We start from the raw sequence: 15,940 nt of genomic DNA on the forward strand, positions 1-15,940 counted from the left end.
CACCCACACAGTGTCTCTAATATAACCCTCCTCTTCTCTGTTATAATGCATCATCCATCACTTTTAAACATTTACACACACACACACACACACACACACACACACACACACACACACACACACACACACACACACACACACACACTCTGGACCACCTATATGTCTCTGTGGCCTGGCTGCAGTTTCCAAGACGGCATGATGGATGAAACCATCCGACCTCACTTCTGAGTCCAGACCACCCACACACACTTTTCACTTACACACACACACAGACAGACAGACAGACAGACACACAGACAGACAGACAGACAGACAGACAGACAGACAGACAGACAGACAGACAGACAGACAGACAGACAGACAGACAGACAGACAGACAGACAGACAGACAGACAGACAGACAGACAGACAGACAGACACGTCATGTCGTCAGAGAAAAAATCACAAGTTTAATGTGTTGCAAAATATTCTTTATTTAAGTTTACACTCATTTAGTCACACCCAGTATTCTTGGAAATTGACGTACTGTAATATGACTGCAAAAAGTAAAAATAGTCTTTATAAACTACAAAAACAAAGATACAAAGTGTAAAACAAATATTGTGGAGTAGTTCTAATAAATATATATGAAATGTTTAAATATGATGTGTTTTTTGTCAATTGTCAACATTTTATTCATATTTAATTGTCCCTCTGTGTCTCTTCTACAGATTATATATCTCTCTTCAGCACAAAGTGTCACGGCTGTGACTTCCCGGTCGAAGCCGGAGATAAATTCATCGAGGCTCTGGGTCACACCTGGCACGACACCTGCTTTGTGTGTGCGGTAAGAAGCCAAAAACTCTTTCAAAATACTTTATTACGAGAAGAAAAAGTCCCCAGAGTTACTCATAATACCGCATAATTATTGTTTGATCATCATTTTTACGTTAACTTTGTTTTCCTTTTAATTTTATGTTTTTATTGCACATTTCTATTGTAAATTATTGTGTTGAAATGTATATATTTGATCTATTTTGTTTAACTTTCTTTTAAATCTGAATCAGATTCTGATTAACTTTTTCTTTTACTTAAAGGTGGGGTATGTAATTCACTTCAGAAACACTTTTTATATATTCCATGGAATGCTCTTAACATCCCGATAGCAATGAATATTTGAAATGCTTTGACAATAAATACATAAAGAAATGTCATCTGTGGAAGCCGTGGCGCTGTAAAAAGCACGACCAATCATCTGAGCCGGCCCGGCTAAAATAACTGGATGGCCTACCTGCCTGTCAGCCTTCCATCTGTGCACAAACTTATCTCGTGCCCTCATTGGTCATGTGCGCGTTCGTGTGTGTTGGAGGAGGGGCTCTGTAAGGAAGTCTGAAGGAAGGGGCAGATTTTTTTGGCTGCGTACCTTCAAATTCTAGCGCACTCGAGTTGGTTTCTCCATTCTTACCTACCCTACCTTTTAATATATAAAATAATCACGTGAATACACATATTTTTAGCAAAGGTAAAGCAAGTGTATTTATAAAGAACATTTCAGCAACAACAAGGCTATTCAAAGTGCTTCACAAAAGCAGCAAAAACAAATCAGGTTTTATGTAAATACAACTATTTAATTTACACAACATTGCTGTAATTCTAACTGTTGAATGTTGAGTTATTCTGCAATCACTCAAGCTATGTTTCTTTTTTATATTTTATATATCTTTTTGTGTTTCCTGCAGGTTTGCAACGTGAACCTGGAGGGCCAGCCTTTCTACTCAAAGAAAGACAAACCTCTGTGCAAGAAGCACGCTCACGCCATCAACGTGTAGACGACCAGCCGGAGGCGACCTGCCGCTCGCTGACGACTTTACTAATGTGTGTGTAAACGCTCTTCATGCAAGATACACTTCGTTTTTGTGCATTTATTTTAAAACTACGCTGCCTGAGGATTCAAAACAGAAACAAAAAACAGGTCATGATGTCCAGCCCACGTTATTATGTACTGTAGTGATTTATTTACTGTTTTCTACCAGAAACTACTTGTGTGTTCAATGTGAGGAAGTTCTTATACGGAGTCTGGTGTGTGCCAAAAAAAATTATGATATATATTTGTATTAGTTAATTAATTGATGAATGTAAAATATATACAGGTAACTAAGCTGACACAAGCATAGTTACTTAAACAATTATACGATATTACATTTAAAACTGAAAAGAATAATCATTATAATTTTGATAATTATAAGGATTCAAATTCATTTACATTTTATCTGGAGCGGAGCTTAAGATGAGAAGCAGCATTTTACGGCGCGCTATGCATGGGGCCGCCTTGAGGGGGTTTCCCGACGTGTCGTTGCAGTAAATTAAAGGGTGTTTCATGTTGTCGTTGCTGTCGACCTTCTTAATCTACCTTATTTGGGGGCCCCCTTCTGGTCTGGGGCCCCAAGCAGTTGCCTGCCTTGCCTGTTCGCAAGGAGTGCCCCTGATTTCACCCATAGACTGTATATGTAAATGGACGTAGTGTCCGTGACGTCACCCATAGATTTCTGCAGAGTTGCAGAGAAGCCCTCAGTAGTCGGAGTTGGTCACTAACGTCTCGACAGTGAAGTCAGAGTCGAACTCCCACCTACTCCAGCTTGATCCAAATAAGGGCAAAGAGGCGGAGCCGATGCGGCATATGATAAGTCCGATATTTAAATGAAGAATACTACACCAGGCACCAACACAACAAACACGTCCGGGTTCAAGTTCACTGGATCAGCCTTGCAGCCGAGCCCCTGTAGCATCCTGGAGCTAACAGAGCTAACGGAGCTAGCAGAGGAACAGAAAGCTAGAAGCAGCAGTCACCGCAGAGACCTGTCCATCAACGTGACCACGCCCTCATTTATGCAAAACATTTAAGACCTAATGTAACTCAAAGGGGTGCGTTATTAATACATTCACTCCCCAATCCATTGTCATGAAGGTGGAATCTAACTATATCCAGAATATTTTTTATTGCATCCAGGGGTAGAAACATGTTTATTTCTATTGTAAAGTTGGGTATTTTAACATGGGGGGTCTATGGACATTGCTCCTTTCTGCGTCCATCCCCTATCGGCCACTAGATGAACTGCAGTTTGTGGCACTTCCTTATGGGCTTCCCGGCTCTGCCCCAGAGTTTGCCGCTTGATTTCACCTCATTGGTACTTTTCAAAAGCACCAAATGAATGAATCACACATTTAATTATTAACTTAAGTGATACATAAAAAATTAAATGCATAATTTAAAATATATTTAGCGATTTCAAAAAAAGTGTCATTATTTATAATTTTGTCTTGTTTTTATTTATGTTACATCGGAATTAAATTATAATTATAGCCTGGAAAAATGTATGATTATTTAATTTGCTCACTCTGGACTCCACTTTGAACTCCACATCAGAATATATTGGACTGTAATGTGCCTATTTTAAAATTTGAAGGCTTTTTTTTCTTTCACCTAACACAAGTATTTATGAATGTTTGGTTCAGCACTGGAATGTAAAAATAGAATCCACAGACTGTAGAGAAACCAACACATGCAAAACAACTACAAAGAGAAAATGAGGTAAAGACACAAATCGGAAAAAAATGAAAACGGCAACATAAATTCTTGCAAAACGAACACAGAAGATAAAAAAAAACTGCTGAACTGATGCAAAACGACCCCTGTTCTCTGTGTGTGTAACTCTAAAGTCACCTCTATGGGATGTTTCTAACCCTTCACGTACAGTAGGTGCTACTATGCAACAAAAAAACTGTTATTTTAATATTAAAGGTCCCCTATTATACTGTTTTTCATCTATATATTATAGAACCTGTCTCTGATTGGCTGAAACACCAAACAGATCATTGCAGCATCCCATAATCCCCTCTGTTTCAGCCCTGTGTCAAAAGTGCTGATTCTCTGTCTGTTATTCTTTAGTTCTCATGAACTAAGTACAGATCGCGTTCACACCGGAATAAGTCCCTGGGGAAGGAGTTGGCAAATGAAGCCGCTGACGTCACTTCTTCTTCTTCTTCTGCTTTGGGTTTACTGGCAGGCCGCAAACAACTTCACGGCGTATACTGCCACCCGAAGTCCCCGGAGTTGGGGACTGTCTTCAGTAAAAGCTGCTGGGACTCCCAGCAGCTTCTACTGAAGCCTTTCAAGTAAATCGCCAGAACGCCGACACCTCCTCATCTCCACCGCTCCCATGTTTTCTTTTGTGTTGCCATAAATTAGTCTCTCTGCGTCTGTGCGCTGGGCTAATGCTAATAATGATAATGCGAGGATAATAAAATGGCGGCTTCACAAAACTTTTTTTGAGTTTTACGGGGTGTGGTTTGCAATCCGCCAAGCCAATCAGACATAGGAACCTTTTCCTCCGAAAAAAGTACCTGCTCTCTAGCAGGGACGGAAAAGGGGGTAAAAAGGTTCTCATGAACTCATTTTAGTTCCGGCTCTTTATGGTGTGAAGTTACGCAACATTTCTGAACTATATCGGAACCAAAGTGGGAAAAGTACTGCGGTGTGAACGCGCCTAATGGTGCTCTAGGAGGAGATTCAGGTGATAAGGTGGGGGGGAGGTAGGGGGTTACCTTGGTTGGTGATTGGCTAATGGTTACACAAGCCAAAACATCGTTACGACATCATAAAGTGGCCAAAATCTGATCAGTTCATTTTCAGACAGGTTTTTATAGAAATGGATCAGGACAAAAAGAGAGAATCTTTTTTCCTGAAACTTTCAGAATTTCTTTACACAGAGGGACACATGTTGATGTAGAAGAGACATGAAGAAGTGGATTTTGCAAGATAGGTCCCCTTTAACATGGTGTGATATTTATTAAATGTGTCATCACTGCTGCGTTCAGTGCTCATCAGATGTATCTGTTTTTGTGGATGTTTGGCACAAAGAGATGACAGATATCTTTCTGTAATGATTGTGTTATTGTTTGTTTTCCTGTAAGAGCTTGAATGTTTATTACAACAGCGGTTTTCACTACAAGTTTTGTTCACACTGGAGGCCTTTACAACTTTTATTTGTGTGTGATTATTTTGGTTGTTTTATTGCATCCTCAAAAGTCCACCCAAATGAACTAAGAGATACAATAAGGACCCAAATATGCAAAACGTTTTATATGTGATTATTTTCCCATTCAGCTCAACAAACTGCATAATAGGCTAAGTCAAGCCAACTTTATCTCAAAACATTTGAAAACAACAAACATTAACCGAAGTGTTTGAAAGTGTTAAAAAGATTTGAATAAATATTAATATATGGAGAAAGAAGACCTTACTAGTGTGGCAAACTAATCCTCAATTAAAGGTAGGGTAGGTAAGAATTGAGAAACCAGCTCGAGTGCGCGAGAATTTGAAAATACACAGCCGAAAAAAATCTGCCCCTTCCTTCAGACTTCCTTACAGAGCCCCTCCTCCAACACACACGAACGCGCACATGACCAATGAGGGCACGAGATAAGTTTGAGCACAGATGGAAGGCTGACAGGCAGGTAGGCCATCGAGTTATTTAAGCCGGGCCGGCTCAGATGATTGGTCGTGCTTTTTACAGCACCACGGTTTCCAGTGATGACATTTTGTTATGTATTTATTTTCAAAACATTTAATATATTCATTGCTATCGGGATGTTAAGAGCATTCCATGGAATATAACAAAAAGTGTTTCTGAAGTGAATTACTTACCCCACCTTTTAAGGGAATTTTCTCAAGGTAATTAAATCAATTAAATTCAACAGTGTAAACACACCCTGTGATTTTAAAGCTGGTGTTTTTTACAGCGTGAACGAAGCCTCAGAAACACTGAAAACGTGATTTAATGCAGAAGGAGTTTTTAGTTTCAAGAAATCTGTATTTTTAAGATTGATTAATATTACTGTTACTACGGGGACAAGTAAAATATTCAGCCTCCCTGTGCCTTTCGTGATTCAGTCTGTCTGACCGGCACACACACACTCACACACACTTGTGCTGGTGTACAGTTTTTACTTTGAACATTTTATACAGTTTGAGTGCTTTTTCAGAGGGTGAATGTGTGCATGCAGGACGTCTGTCAGCATGTGGAAAGAGGCGACGTCAGTATTAGTTTGTGTTGGTGTCACTTTTTAAAATGTACTCGGAGTGTTTGAACTGGTTTTGGAGTCAATTAAGCTGTTTCGTGAACTATTATTCATATTATTAACATGTTAAAGGAAAGAAAGACGCTGAAGTGACCGCTTAAGCTGCTGTACTAATTTGTGTAACAGGTTTTGAATATTTGAGGATTATTTGTGTTGCAAGTTGAATAAAAGGAGCACTTCAACCACCTGAAAATATACGTTTATGTCGTCTATATCTGATTTGACTTTGTTCTGCATCGTCTTTGAGTTAATTTGCTGTTACCGTTCATGGTGTTCGCGGGTCAATTTTGACCCATGATTTATCTCAGTCCAAAATCTATCATCCAATATTGTATTAACTACATCATAACTAACTTATAATGCATTCATTACCGTACAATCCTGTTGTAAATTGTATGTTATGGTTCCACAACAGATTACACCAAATATTGCACACGTGCATGTGTGAGTTCAGGTTCAAGTGTTGGTGTACATATTCTTTGAGAAAGGTCGAGTTCCCGTGGGGGGAGGGGGGCAGAGGGAGGGGAGACCAGGTGCATGTTGAGAAAAAATATTGTTACAGTGGATGAAGGGGGAGGGGGAGGGTTGTCTAAAGTCTAAGATGAATCTTGATTGGGCCAAATTTGACCCCGAGTCACCCAAAACATTTCTGCTGGGTTTCCAGACCCAAACACTAAATTACAAAAAAAAAATTTAAGAGACCTTCACACTTGGCTAAAATGGTCAAAATCAGTTTTGTGGCTGTTGTGGAGGATATCATGAAGCCTTGTTCCGATAAAAAAAAAAACAAGAGCGTAGTTATTATATAATTTGAACTTGAAACGGGTCACGGGAGACCCGAACACAACATAAGGGTTCAATATAAATAAATACATGTATAAATAAATACAGGCATATATGAATAAATATGGTGAACATTTCTTTAAAAAATAAAATATCTCCATAAAAGTTTGAAGTACAATTCCTCAATATAACCTCCCTGTTACCCAAAATGTCAAAGTAAAACTAAGAAAATAGTTAGATTTGTCCCTTTTAACAGATTTTGTTGAAATCTCTGAGAAAAGTGTCTTAAACTTACCAGATGGGATTTAAGAAAACAAGCTTTTTTTCAAACATTGAGAATTCGTTTTACATATTTGAGGAAAAAGTCAGAACATGAAAAGAAAAGAAAAAGTATTTTCCCTTGAATTATAGTAAATAATGCGCTTCCAATCTACCAAATGTATTTATAACCCACAGTGGATTGTTTCGTTTAAAGGGGACCTATTATGCAAAATCCAATTGTTCATGTCTACGTCCCCTCTATGTAAAGAGAACCTGAAAGTTTCAGGAAAAAAGATTTTCTCTTTTTGTCCTGATCCATTTATATAAAAACCTGTCTGAAAATGAGATGATCAGATTTTGGCCACTTTATGATGTCATAACGATTTTTTGGCTTGTGTAACCATTAGCCAATCACCAACCAAGGTAACACTTGCCAACCCTGCCGATTTTAGTGGGAGACTGCCGATTTCATTGTCCTCTCCCTGTTTCCTCCCGGGGTCATATTTCTCCCAAATTCTGACACACACACACACGCACGCACGCACGCACGCACACACACTCACACATACACAAATGTCAACAACAAAAAAATCACAACCCTCCTCTTCTCTGTTATAATGCATCCTCCATCACTTTTAAACATTAACAGGAAGTTTCTCCTTCACTTCTTATTTCTGTAACTCTGACACACATCCCCCCCCCACACACACACACGCACACACACACGTCATGACGTCATTTTGTGTTGCAAAATATTCTTTATTTAAATGTACACTCATTTAGTCACACCCAATATTCTTGGAAATTGACGTACTGTAATATGACTGCAAAAAGTAAAAATAGAGTCTTTATGAACTTCAAAAACAAAGTCGTTTTTAAAAAAAGATATGAAAGGTTTAAAATGGATGTGTTTTTTGTCAATTGTAAATTGTGTAATTCCTACTGTTATCTTTAATATTTGTTATGCATGCTTCTTGATTAATATGAAGCTATCGTTGGCTCTTAACTTGCTGAAACTGTAAATGTCTGATTCTGAAAACACGTAGTAGATTATGATCAACACCAGAGGGCTCCTGGCCTCCTTAACTCTGCAGAGAGAAGCAGTGACTGGAAGCATAGAGGAGGAAAAACGGAAGAGCTCTCACTCTGTCTCTGTGTCAGTGGTGGTCAATCAAATATTAATAAATATATATCTTGATTGTGTAAGACTATTTATACGAAACACAACTACATGACATGACTGTTTAAAGACTGAACAAAGACATTGTTAAAAGAGAGGAAAAGTAAAAATCCACTGTTTATTAAATACCTCCAACCACAAATTGAATCAATATTTAACAATAAAGAATGCTAGATGACCCATAAGGACCCACCGGGTGTCATATGCACTTTAAATGTTCTGAAAAGTTCCTTATACAGCTGTCAGATAACACACACACACACACACACACACACACACACACACACACACACACACACACACACACACACACACACACACACACACACACACACACACAAGCTACAGAACAATTTGACACATTTCCCTCTCTTATGTGCCCATCCCCCCAAATGGATCACCTGGCACACGCAATACATGTTCAGTGTCTATTCTTTGTATATTTACTGCAGTTTTTCATGTATACCATAGTCTGATACAATATTTACAGTTTGAAAGGGTGTTAAATGAAATGTGGTGATGATTAATGTTTTTTGTGTTAATGTAGTTAAAACAGGACAGGTCGAATTTGACCGCGAACACCAAAGTAAGGGGGGGGAAAACGAAGACAATAATGCTTACATAACATGTCCTTTCTTACATTTAACCTGTTGTGGAAACATTTCTTGATCAAATTGATATGAAACTAATGAGACAAACATCGCTTTGACACTGATCGGGACTTTAACCCTAAACGTTCACAGTAAACCCAAAGTGACATATATGCACAATTAGAAATATGATTATGATCTGCTCCGTTAATTTAGCTGATTCAATTATATTGAGTTAATATATTCTTTATTCTTCAATTCAAATAATGTTCAAACTAATTTAAACCAAAAAATTATCCTCATTAATGAAGTTATATATAAAAGTTATTTTACCATTAAAGCCCATCAATATGTCACATTTCAGATGTTTGACACGAGGGGGGGTTACTTGTCAGAAATGTGTTCTAGGTGGTCTATTTATTCTAAATAATGTTCCCCTTAATTTCCCCAAAAGTAGAAATTGGTCCGGGTTCTTATGGGTTAATATAGAGAAAATAATATGACTACATGGAGGTATAATTAACTATTTTCTTGGTTGTTTAAGAAAATTATAAACAATACAATATATAATGTGTTAAGCCTGTCATCGTAAAAGGTAGCATGCAATCACTCCTTACTTGCAAACGGAAGAAAAAGTCCTCCAAATATTGCCACTGAAAAATACAACGTTATTGTTTTTAATTTTAGTTACTCCTAATTTACCACAAATATATTTCCAGATTAAATATGTTACAAAAACATTATGAAATGCTATGCAAATGTCACAAATGGGCAATGATCAAACGGAAGTGTAAGAGGGGCAAAGTAAAACATTTTTTAGCAATGTTTTTATTGCACCATATACAATCCACATTGAATAATTTATGCAAAGGTTAATCCAATAACAAAATGACAGGCATAAATTATGATACAAATATAGTTATTTGCTGAATTTTATCATATAAAAACAAAAAAGAGTGTGTCGGATAAAAAAAAACACACAGCTTCAAAGTCTTGACGATTTAATCAGACGACAGCATGTTAAACTGATGCAAAAATCAACTAATTTACTGAGAACATCCATTAGAAAATGTCAACTTGTAACATACCTGAAAGGTGAAAAGGATGCACATGCGTAGTCGGTCAACACCTACTGTAAAAGACCGGAAGTTTGGCAAAAAAAAATGTTAAACCATGGAGTGATACCTCTCTTCCAGTAATGAGACGATCTTTGTCCGGCTGGTGTTCTCGGAGCTCCATCATCAAACAGACCGCAGAGCGACCGGAGCGGGCAGCAGAGGAGAGTACAACCGTGAACATTTACACTAAAAACCCTGGGAAATAATGCTTATATCTCCTCTTATTCTGATGGTGATTTGGACTTGGGTAACTACGATGAAATAGCGTCGAAAGGAGCGCATTAATCACACGGGAAATTAAAGAAAAGGAGGAGAAAAGGTAAGGCAAAACTTCTCTTGCTGTAAAAAAAAAAAAGGTCCCGATTTTTGGGCTCCGACTACCTCCTGGAGCAAACGCAAACTGTTGGTTGTAAGTGCTTCGTGTTTACGATTTTGTCGAGTTTAAAACAACTTAACTTGTATACATTACTTTATGGATATAATTAAAATTGTATGTGTGAATACTTTTAACAAACGAGTTTACATTAAAGTGGTTAAAAATAAGTTACCGAAAACAAACGGCGAACAGATTTTTTAATGTAAGTGTGTTGGCGCCAGTGCATAGATGGAGCCTTTTGGCTGCATTCGTGGAAAAAAAAAAGTTTTTCTGACTAAAGATTTTAAAATCACTGTTAAAACCAACAATCAAATCAACATTATTTATTTTTGGGTCAAGTTTGCTTCAGTTAGTCTTGTAGGAGGAGAGTGTCTACTGAGTTGTTAGCAACATTAGCTAACTTTGCTGCATAGTTTACATAGCTCGCCTGTAATTATAGTAAAGCTTCAACGTGTGCTACCAAGTTAGCATACACTCAAAACATTTAACTTCTAACCAGTTTTATGAATATAAGTCACACTCTTTCCTACTTAAACATTGTCTTTTGACCTTACTTTTACGTTTTAGTCAACTTTATTTAAGATAGCTTGGCTACCTTTCGTTTCAAGGCTAGTTTGGTAACGTTTTAGAGTTTTTAGTTGTTGAGATGAAGGCATGTTTTGTTCAGTGGTAGAAAGTAACCAAGTACTAAAGGTGGGAGAAGTACTCAGATCTTCTAGAAGTAGAAGTACCAGAGTGTAGGAATACTCTGTTACAAGTGAAAGTCCCCTTGTGCAGATTGGTCCATTTCAGAATAATATATGATATGCTTTATAATGATTGATCATTGAAGTGTTCTCAAAGCTGGTAAAGGTGCAGCTAGTTTGAATGACTTTGTATACTGCAGGGTAGCTTGTGAATTTACTCCAGGTGGAACTAAAGTCTGATTTAACACTTGATTATATTTCACATCATTCATCCACATCTGTGAAGTAACTAAAGGTATTAAATACATGTAGGGGAGTAAAAGTACAACATTTACCTCTGAACTGTAGTGGAGTAAAAGTAACAAAAATACTCCAAGTAAAGTACAAGTATCTCAACATTGTAATACATTTTGGAAGCCAGTTAAGTTTAAAGAACTCAAGAAAAAGTACCTGAAATCTTCACTCGAGAAACTGATTTCACTAATTAATGATTTGAACTATCTTTTATTGTCATTCTTCAACCCAGAGATATGAAGTTGTAGTCTATTTATGCTGCACCAGAAATAACAAAAACAATAGTAGTGCATTCGTGCATGTATTCAATTTGCATCAGGAGGAATGTAAACAAAGCACAAAGGTGAACTCTCTGGACAGACATGATCTCATATTTACTCTTAATCTAGCCTTTTTGGTTTTATATTGGGACCACAGATTGTTCCTTTTTAATGTCATCTGTTTACTGCTTTTAACAGTCAATCTAAATAGGTCAAACTTTCTTATTTTGTAGTCTTTTTGAAGTCTTAATCTAGGAGCTGAAGCTTAGTGTGCTTTGAACAACTAGGAGCCTACTTAACAAGCCCTAACTTTCTCTGGTTTTACTTTTTATATAAGTATAATTTTTTTTTTTTGTATCAGATTTGGTTTCATTCTATAATCTGCATGACAACATTTCTCCCATTAAATCAGGTATTTATTTTAAGAAAGTAGCAAGTTCATTTCTAAATTTGGTATGTCATGATCAATCCGGCTTTTCTACTAAAATGATTGACTTCTTCTGATTGGACCAGTCATTTTTACGCAAAAATGCTCATGCTCAAACGCATGCTCAAAATGCCAGTGCTTTTATCTGACATTTGTGAGAAATGTTGTCAGTAGTTTTGTGAAATGAAACAGAAATGTTCCTTTTATTTAACAGAAAGCTTTTAAACTCGTGTCTTATTATTACTCTGATTGGGAACCCAAATAGTCGCCATATCAAAGGCTTTGTAGGCTTTGTCTGTATGGGTGGATATCTACTAGGGATGGGAATTTGAAAGCAAATGTATATTCGACTCCCAAAAAACAGTTAACCGATTAACCGAAATGTACATATCCTATAAAAAAAATACATGTTCAAGTAAGTATAGAAACCAAGTCGAATTTGTCAAATGTATTGAACTGGTGATCACAGTTTGAACAGTTGACAGCTATAGGCCTACAGGTTTCATGCTTAAAACATAACTTGGTTTTTAAATGAAAGAGGGATCATACACGAACAACATAACGGGTTAGGGTAACGTAACCCTATTACAACAGAGATCAACAACCTCTAACAAGGCCTATCACAGAATGCAGCTATTCAATACTCATTCTTTTTTTAAGAATATGAGCATGTCTACTAGGGATGCTCAATTAATCGCAATTACGATTATGGCTTGCATCGATTACGAAAACAACGTAATCGAAATAAAATGATTATTTTTTTATTATTACTTTTTTTATATAATTTTTTTATTTTGCGGTTTTTCAGTTGAATTACACTTAAAGTTCAGGGTAATCAACTGTTAAAAACATACTGTTCAAAAAAAAATTCTCCAATAAATGGATGTTTTCAAAGTCAATGAATAATCGCAATTACAATTATTGACCCAAATAATCGAGATTATGATTTTTGCCATAATCGTGCAGCCCTGTCTACTCAGGGGAGAGGCGGGTGCGGAGGCGATTCACAATCAGGCCAGCTGTAGAGAAGACCCTCTCAGCTGGAATTTGGGCATAAGATGAGGTTTGAGTCTGCGTGATCTGCGTGTAGGGAGGGGCAGCAGCCATATCATTGGCTAGAACTAGCTAGATCTGATGGATTGGACATAAAGGCGAGTGAAGTATAACCGGACGTGAGAGAGAGATATCAGCACCTGCAGCTCTGCCCACTGTGAGGGACCGGTGAGCGGAGCAAAACACACCTTTAGACCCCACACATTTAGCTATGGCACTGTCGTATACATTGAATTATAAAAAAAATTACAATAAAGATATTCATTTCTCATATTCTCATTCCTGAATAATTTCGATTAATCGTTCCTATCCCTACTATCTAAACATCTCAAGTGTAAACAGGAAGTTGGTAGTAAACAAAGTCTAACTCTTGGACATTGCAACACTTTTTGTTTTGGGGTAGATCTGAATTGCTCTGTGGACGATCAGTGAAGTAATTATTAGGGCTGACATTTATTACTTTATTCTCTATTTTAACAATTAGTTTTTCAATTAAGTGGCTGATTACAATCTCCCATTCGCATTACAGCTTTGTAAAATGGCCTTATTTCAAGAAAGATTTCATCCATATTTGTGTAAATATTTTAATGTTATAAAATCCACTGTTTTATTTTGTATGTGTGCATTAAAAACAACAAGAAAACATTCCTTGTATGTGTTAACTGCAATAAACCTGCTTCTGATTCTGAACGAGTTATAACTATTTACCTTTCAAACATTTGAAGCAAATTATAGAAACAACCCAAAAGCTATAGGGGTGTAAGACTAAAAGAATACAGCTACCGTTACTGTTTGTTAAAGTATTGAAACGTTTAGATCAGAGGACACCTTGTTGAACTGATCCAACTGAAATTAAAGAACCTCGTGTACATTTGACATCTTATTCTGTCTTACTTCCTACAAAACTATATCCAAAAGAGGAGAAATTCATAATTTACACACAGTTGTGAACTTGCTTTCGTATTCAAATACTTTCTTTGCATGTAAACAAACAGAACATTAGTTTTGTTGCTATATTTGATTAAATCTGAAACTGACAGCTAATTATCAGTGTTATGATGCCTCTCAGTCCCAAAACAAACACTGTATCTACTATCTTTGTGCAGGATAGAAGAGTAAGTTATTAGCTTGTTAGCTTTAGCTGCCTGCAGGTGTAAAGGTTGGTGGAAACAGGCTCGCATCACACTCTTTATTTTAGGCTACAATATAGAACAAAATGTATGTTAAGAGAACACGAGGCTTCAGTATTATTTTAAGTCTTTTCAGCACAAAATTCCCTCTTTCTTAGATATAAAAAAGAGAAAAATTCACACTAATATGACTTTTGATTTACCTCAAATCTGCTTCATATTGACTTAAACATGCGTTCTTGTCACCTGTGATGTTAATAGGAGATTTTCTTTAACGTCCAGCCAGAATAACTAGTTTTTAAATATTCATATGGACACCTGACTTCTGTTTTAACACAAAACGTGTTGCTGTTTGCAGACAGTATTCACATTTCAGCATGGCATTTGTCTCTTTCAGAAAATACATATATATGACTATCGTCCGTTTGAAAATCAGTATTAAATCACAATAATGTCAAATCTCTAAAATATATATATTTCTTTGTTATTTATCATAAACACTTACAGTATACAGGAAACAAATGCCATTTTTGCTTTTTGGGGGGGGTGGGTAAAACACAAATTTTTCTATCAAAAGCATGTTTGACCACATTTCTACTTTGCAGATCTCTCAATGTATTTAGACCTGATCAGAGGTTATTGAACAATTCATGGATTAAATGATTTGAAGACATAAATAATCAACATTCATCATTTAAGTCACATCTCCTCGTTACAGCTGATTTTCTGCTTTTCATTTTGTAACGAAGATATGAAACTCTGTCGTTTGATTGATTCTCTTTATTTCATATCAAAGTGAATACCTTCGGGTTTTAAGAAATCAAAATGTTCATGAAGAAACCATCTTTGTTTTGAGGAACTTGGATGTACATTTTTCACCATTTTCTGACATATTATAGACCAATTAATAATGGAAAGAATTGTTGGTTACATTCAAGGTCGTCCTGTTTGTTTTTAGTACTATTCAGCGGTATAATATTAATAATAACTTTGAGAAGCATAGACGGACGGACGGATAGATAGAGGAACGGACTGACAGACAGACATAGATAGATAGATAGACAGACAGACAGACAGACAGACAGACAAAGAGAGGGACAGATTGACAGACGGACAGACAGACAGACAGATTGACAGACGGATGGACAGACAGACAAAAACTTTATTGATCCCAATTTGGGAAATGTTTGCGTTGCAGCAAGAAGAAAAACAAAAGACAATGTACATAAGGGAAATTAAGACACACGAAATAAACAGTCCAATATTTCAGAAAAATAAATAAAATAGCATTAAAAGGTTAAAGAATATATAAAATAAATATATACATGTGGAAAATATACAACTGGAAATACCAATTTCCAGTAATAAATATAGTGCAGGATATTATCGTGCAAGAAAGGATTATTCAAAATTAAATAGATTACATTGTTTGAGCTTTATACCTTCAGACTCCACCTCCTCCCTTTTTCAGGGAAAGAGCATATTGGCGGAGGGGGGGGAGGCATTGTTAAAAATGAAAATCTAACATTATCCATATGCCAGACAGCTGTACATTCCTCAGCCAAGCCCAGGATCTCTGTTCCCGAAATAACAGGCGGACTTACTGACAGCCACAGCTCGGCCACAACAAGAGCGTAAGAAAGAAACTGGTGTATTGTTGAAGAG

General features: G+C 36.7%; 1 protein-coding gene and 1 long non-coding RNA gene across 2 annotated transcripts in view; both read left to right on the plus strand.

Annotated features, from left to right (window-relative positions):
• The window catches only part of LOC307044665 (LIM domain-binding protein 3-like), a 36,748-nt gene extending 30,438 nt beyond the window's left edge, over nucleotides 1–6,310 (plus strand). Inside the window, exons 9-10 of the mRNA XM_079689976.1 lie at nucleotides 697–826; nucleotides 1,719–6,310. Coding sequence (XP_079546102.1) covers nucleotides 697–826; nucleotides 1,719–1,808 — 220 coding nt within the window. The 3' untranslated portion in view covers nucleotides 1,809–6,310. The remainder of the gene's footprint in view (nucleotides 1–696; nucleotides 827–1,718) is intronic.
• A 3,802-nt stretch (nucleotides 6,311–10,112) lies between these two features.
• The window catches only part of LOC307044495, a 33,067-nt gene continuing 27,239 nt past the window's right edge, over nucleotides 10,113–15,940 (plus strand). Inside the window, exon 1 of the long non-coding RNA XR_013809648.1 lies at nucleotides 10,113–10,368. This is a non-coding gene — a long non-coding RNA (uncharacterized lncRNA). The remainder of the gene's footprint in view (nucleotides 10,369–15,940) is intronic.

The sequence above is a fragment of the Notothenia rossii genome, assembly GCF_949606895.1.
Source record: "Notothenia rossii genome assembly, chromosome: 6".
Taxonomy (NCBI): Eukaryota; Metazoa; Chordata; class Actinopteri; order Perciformes; family Nototheniidae; genus Notothenia; species Notothenia rossii.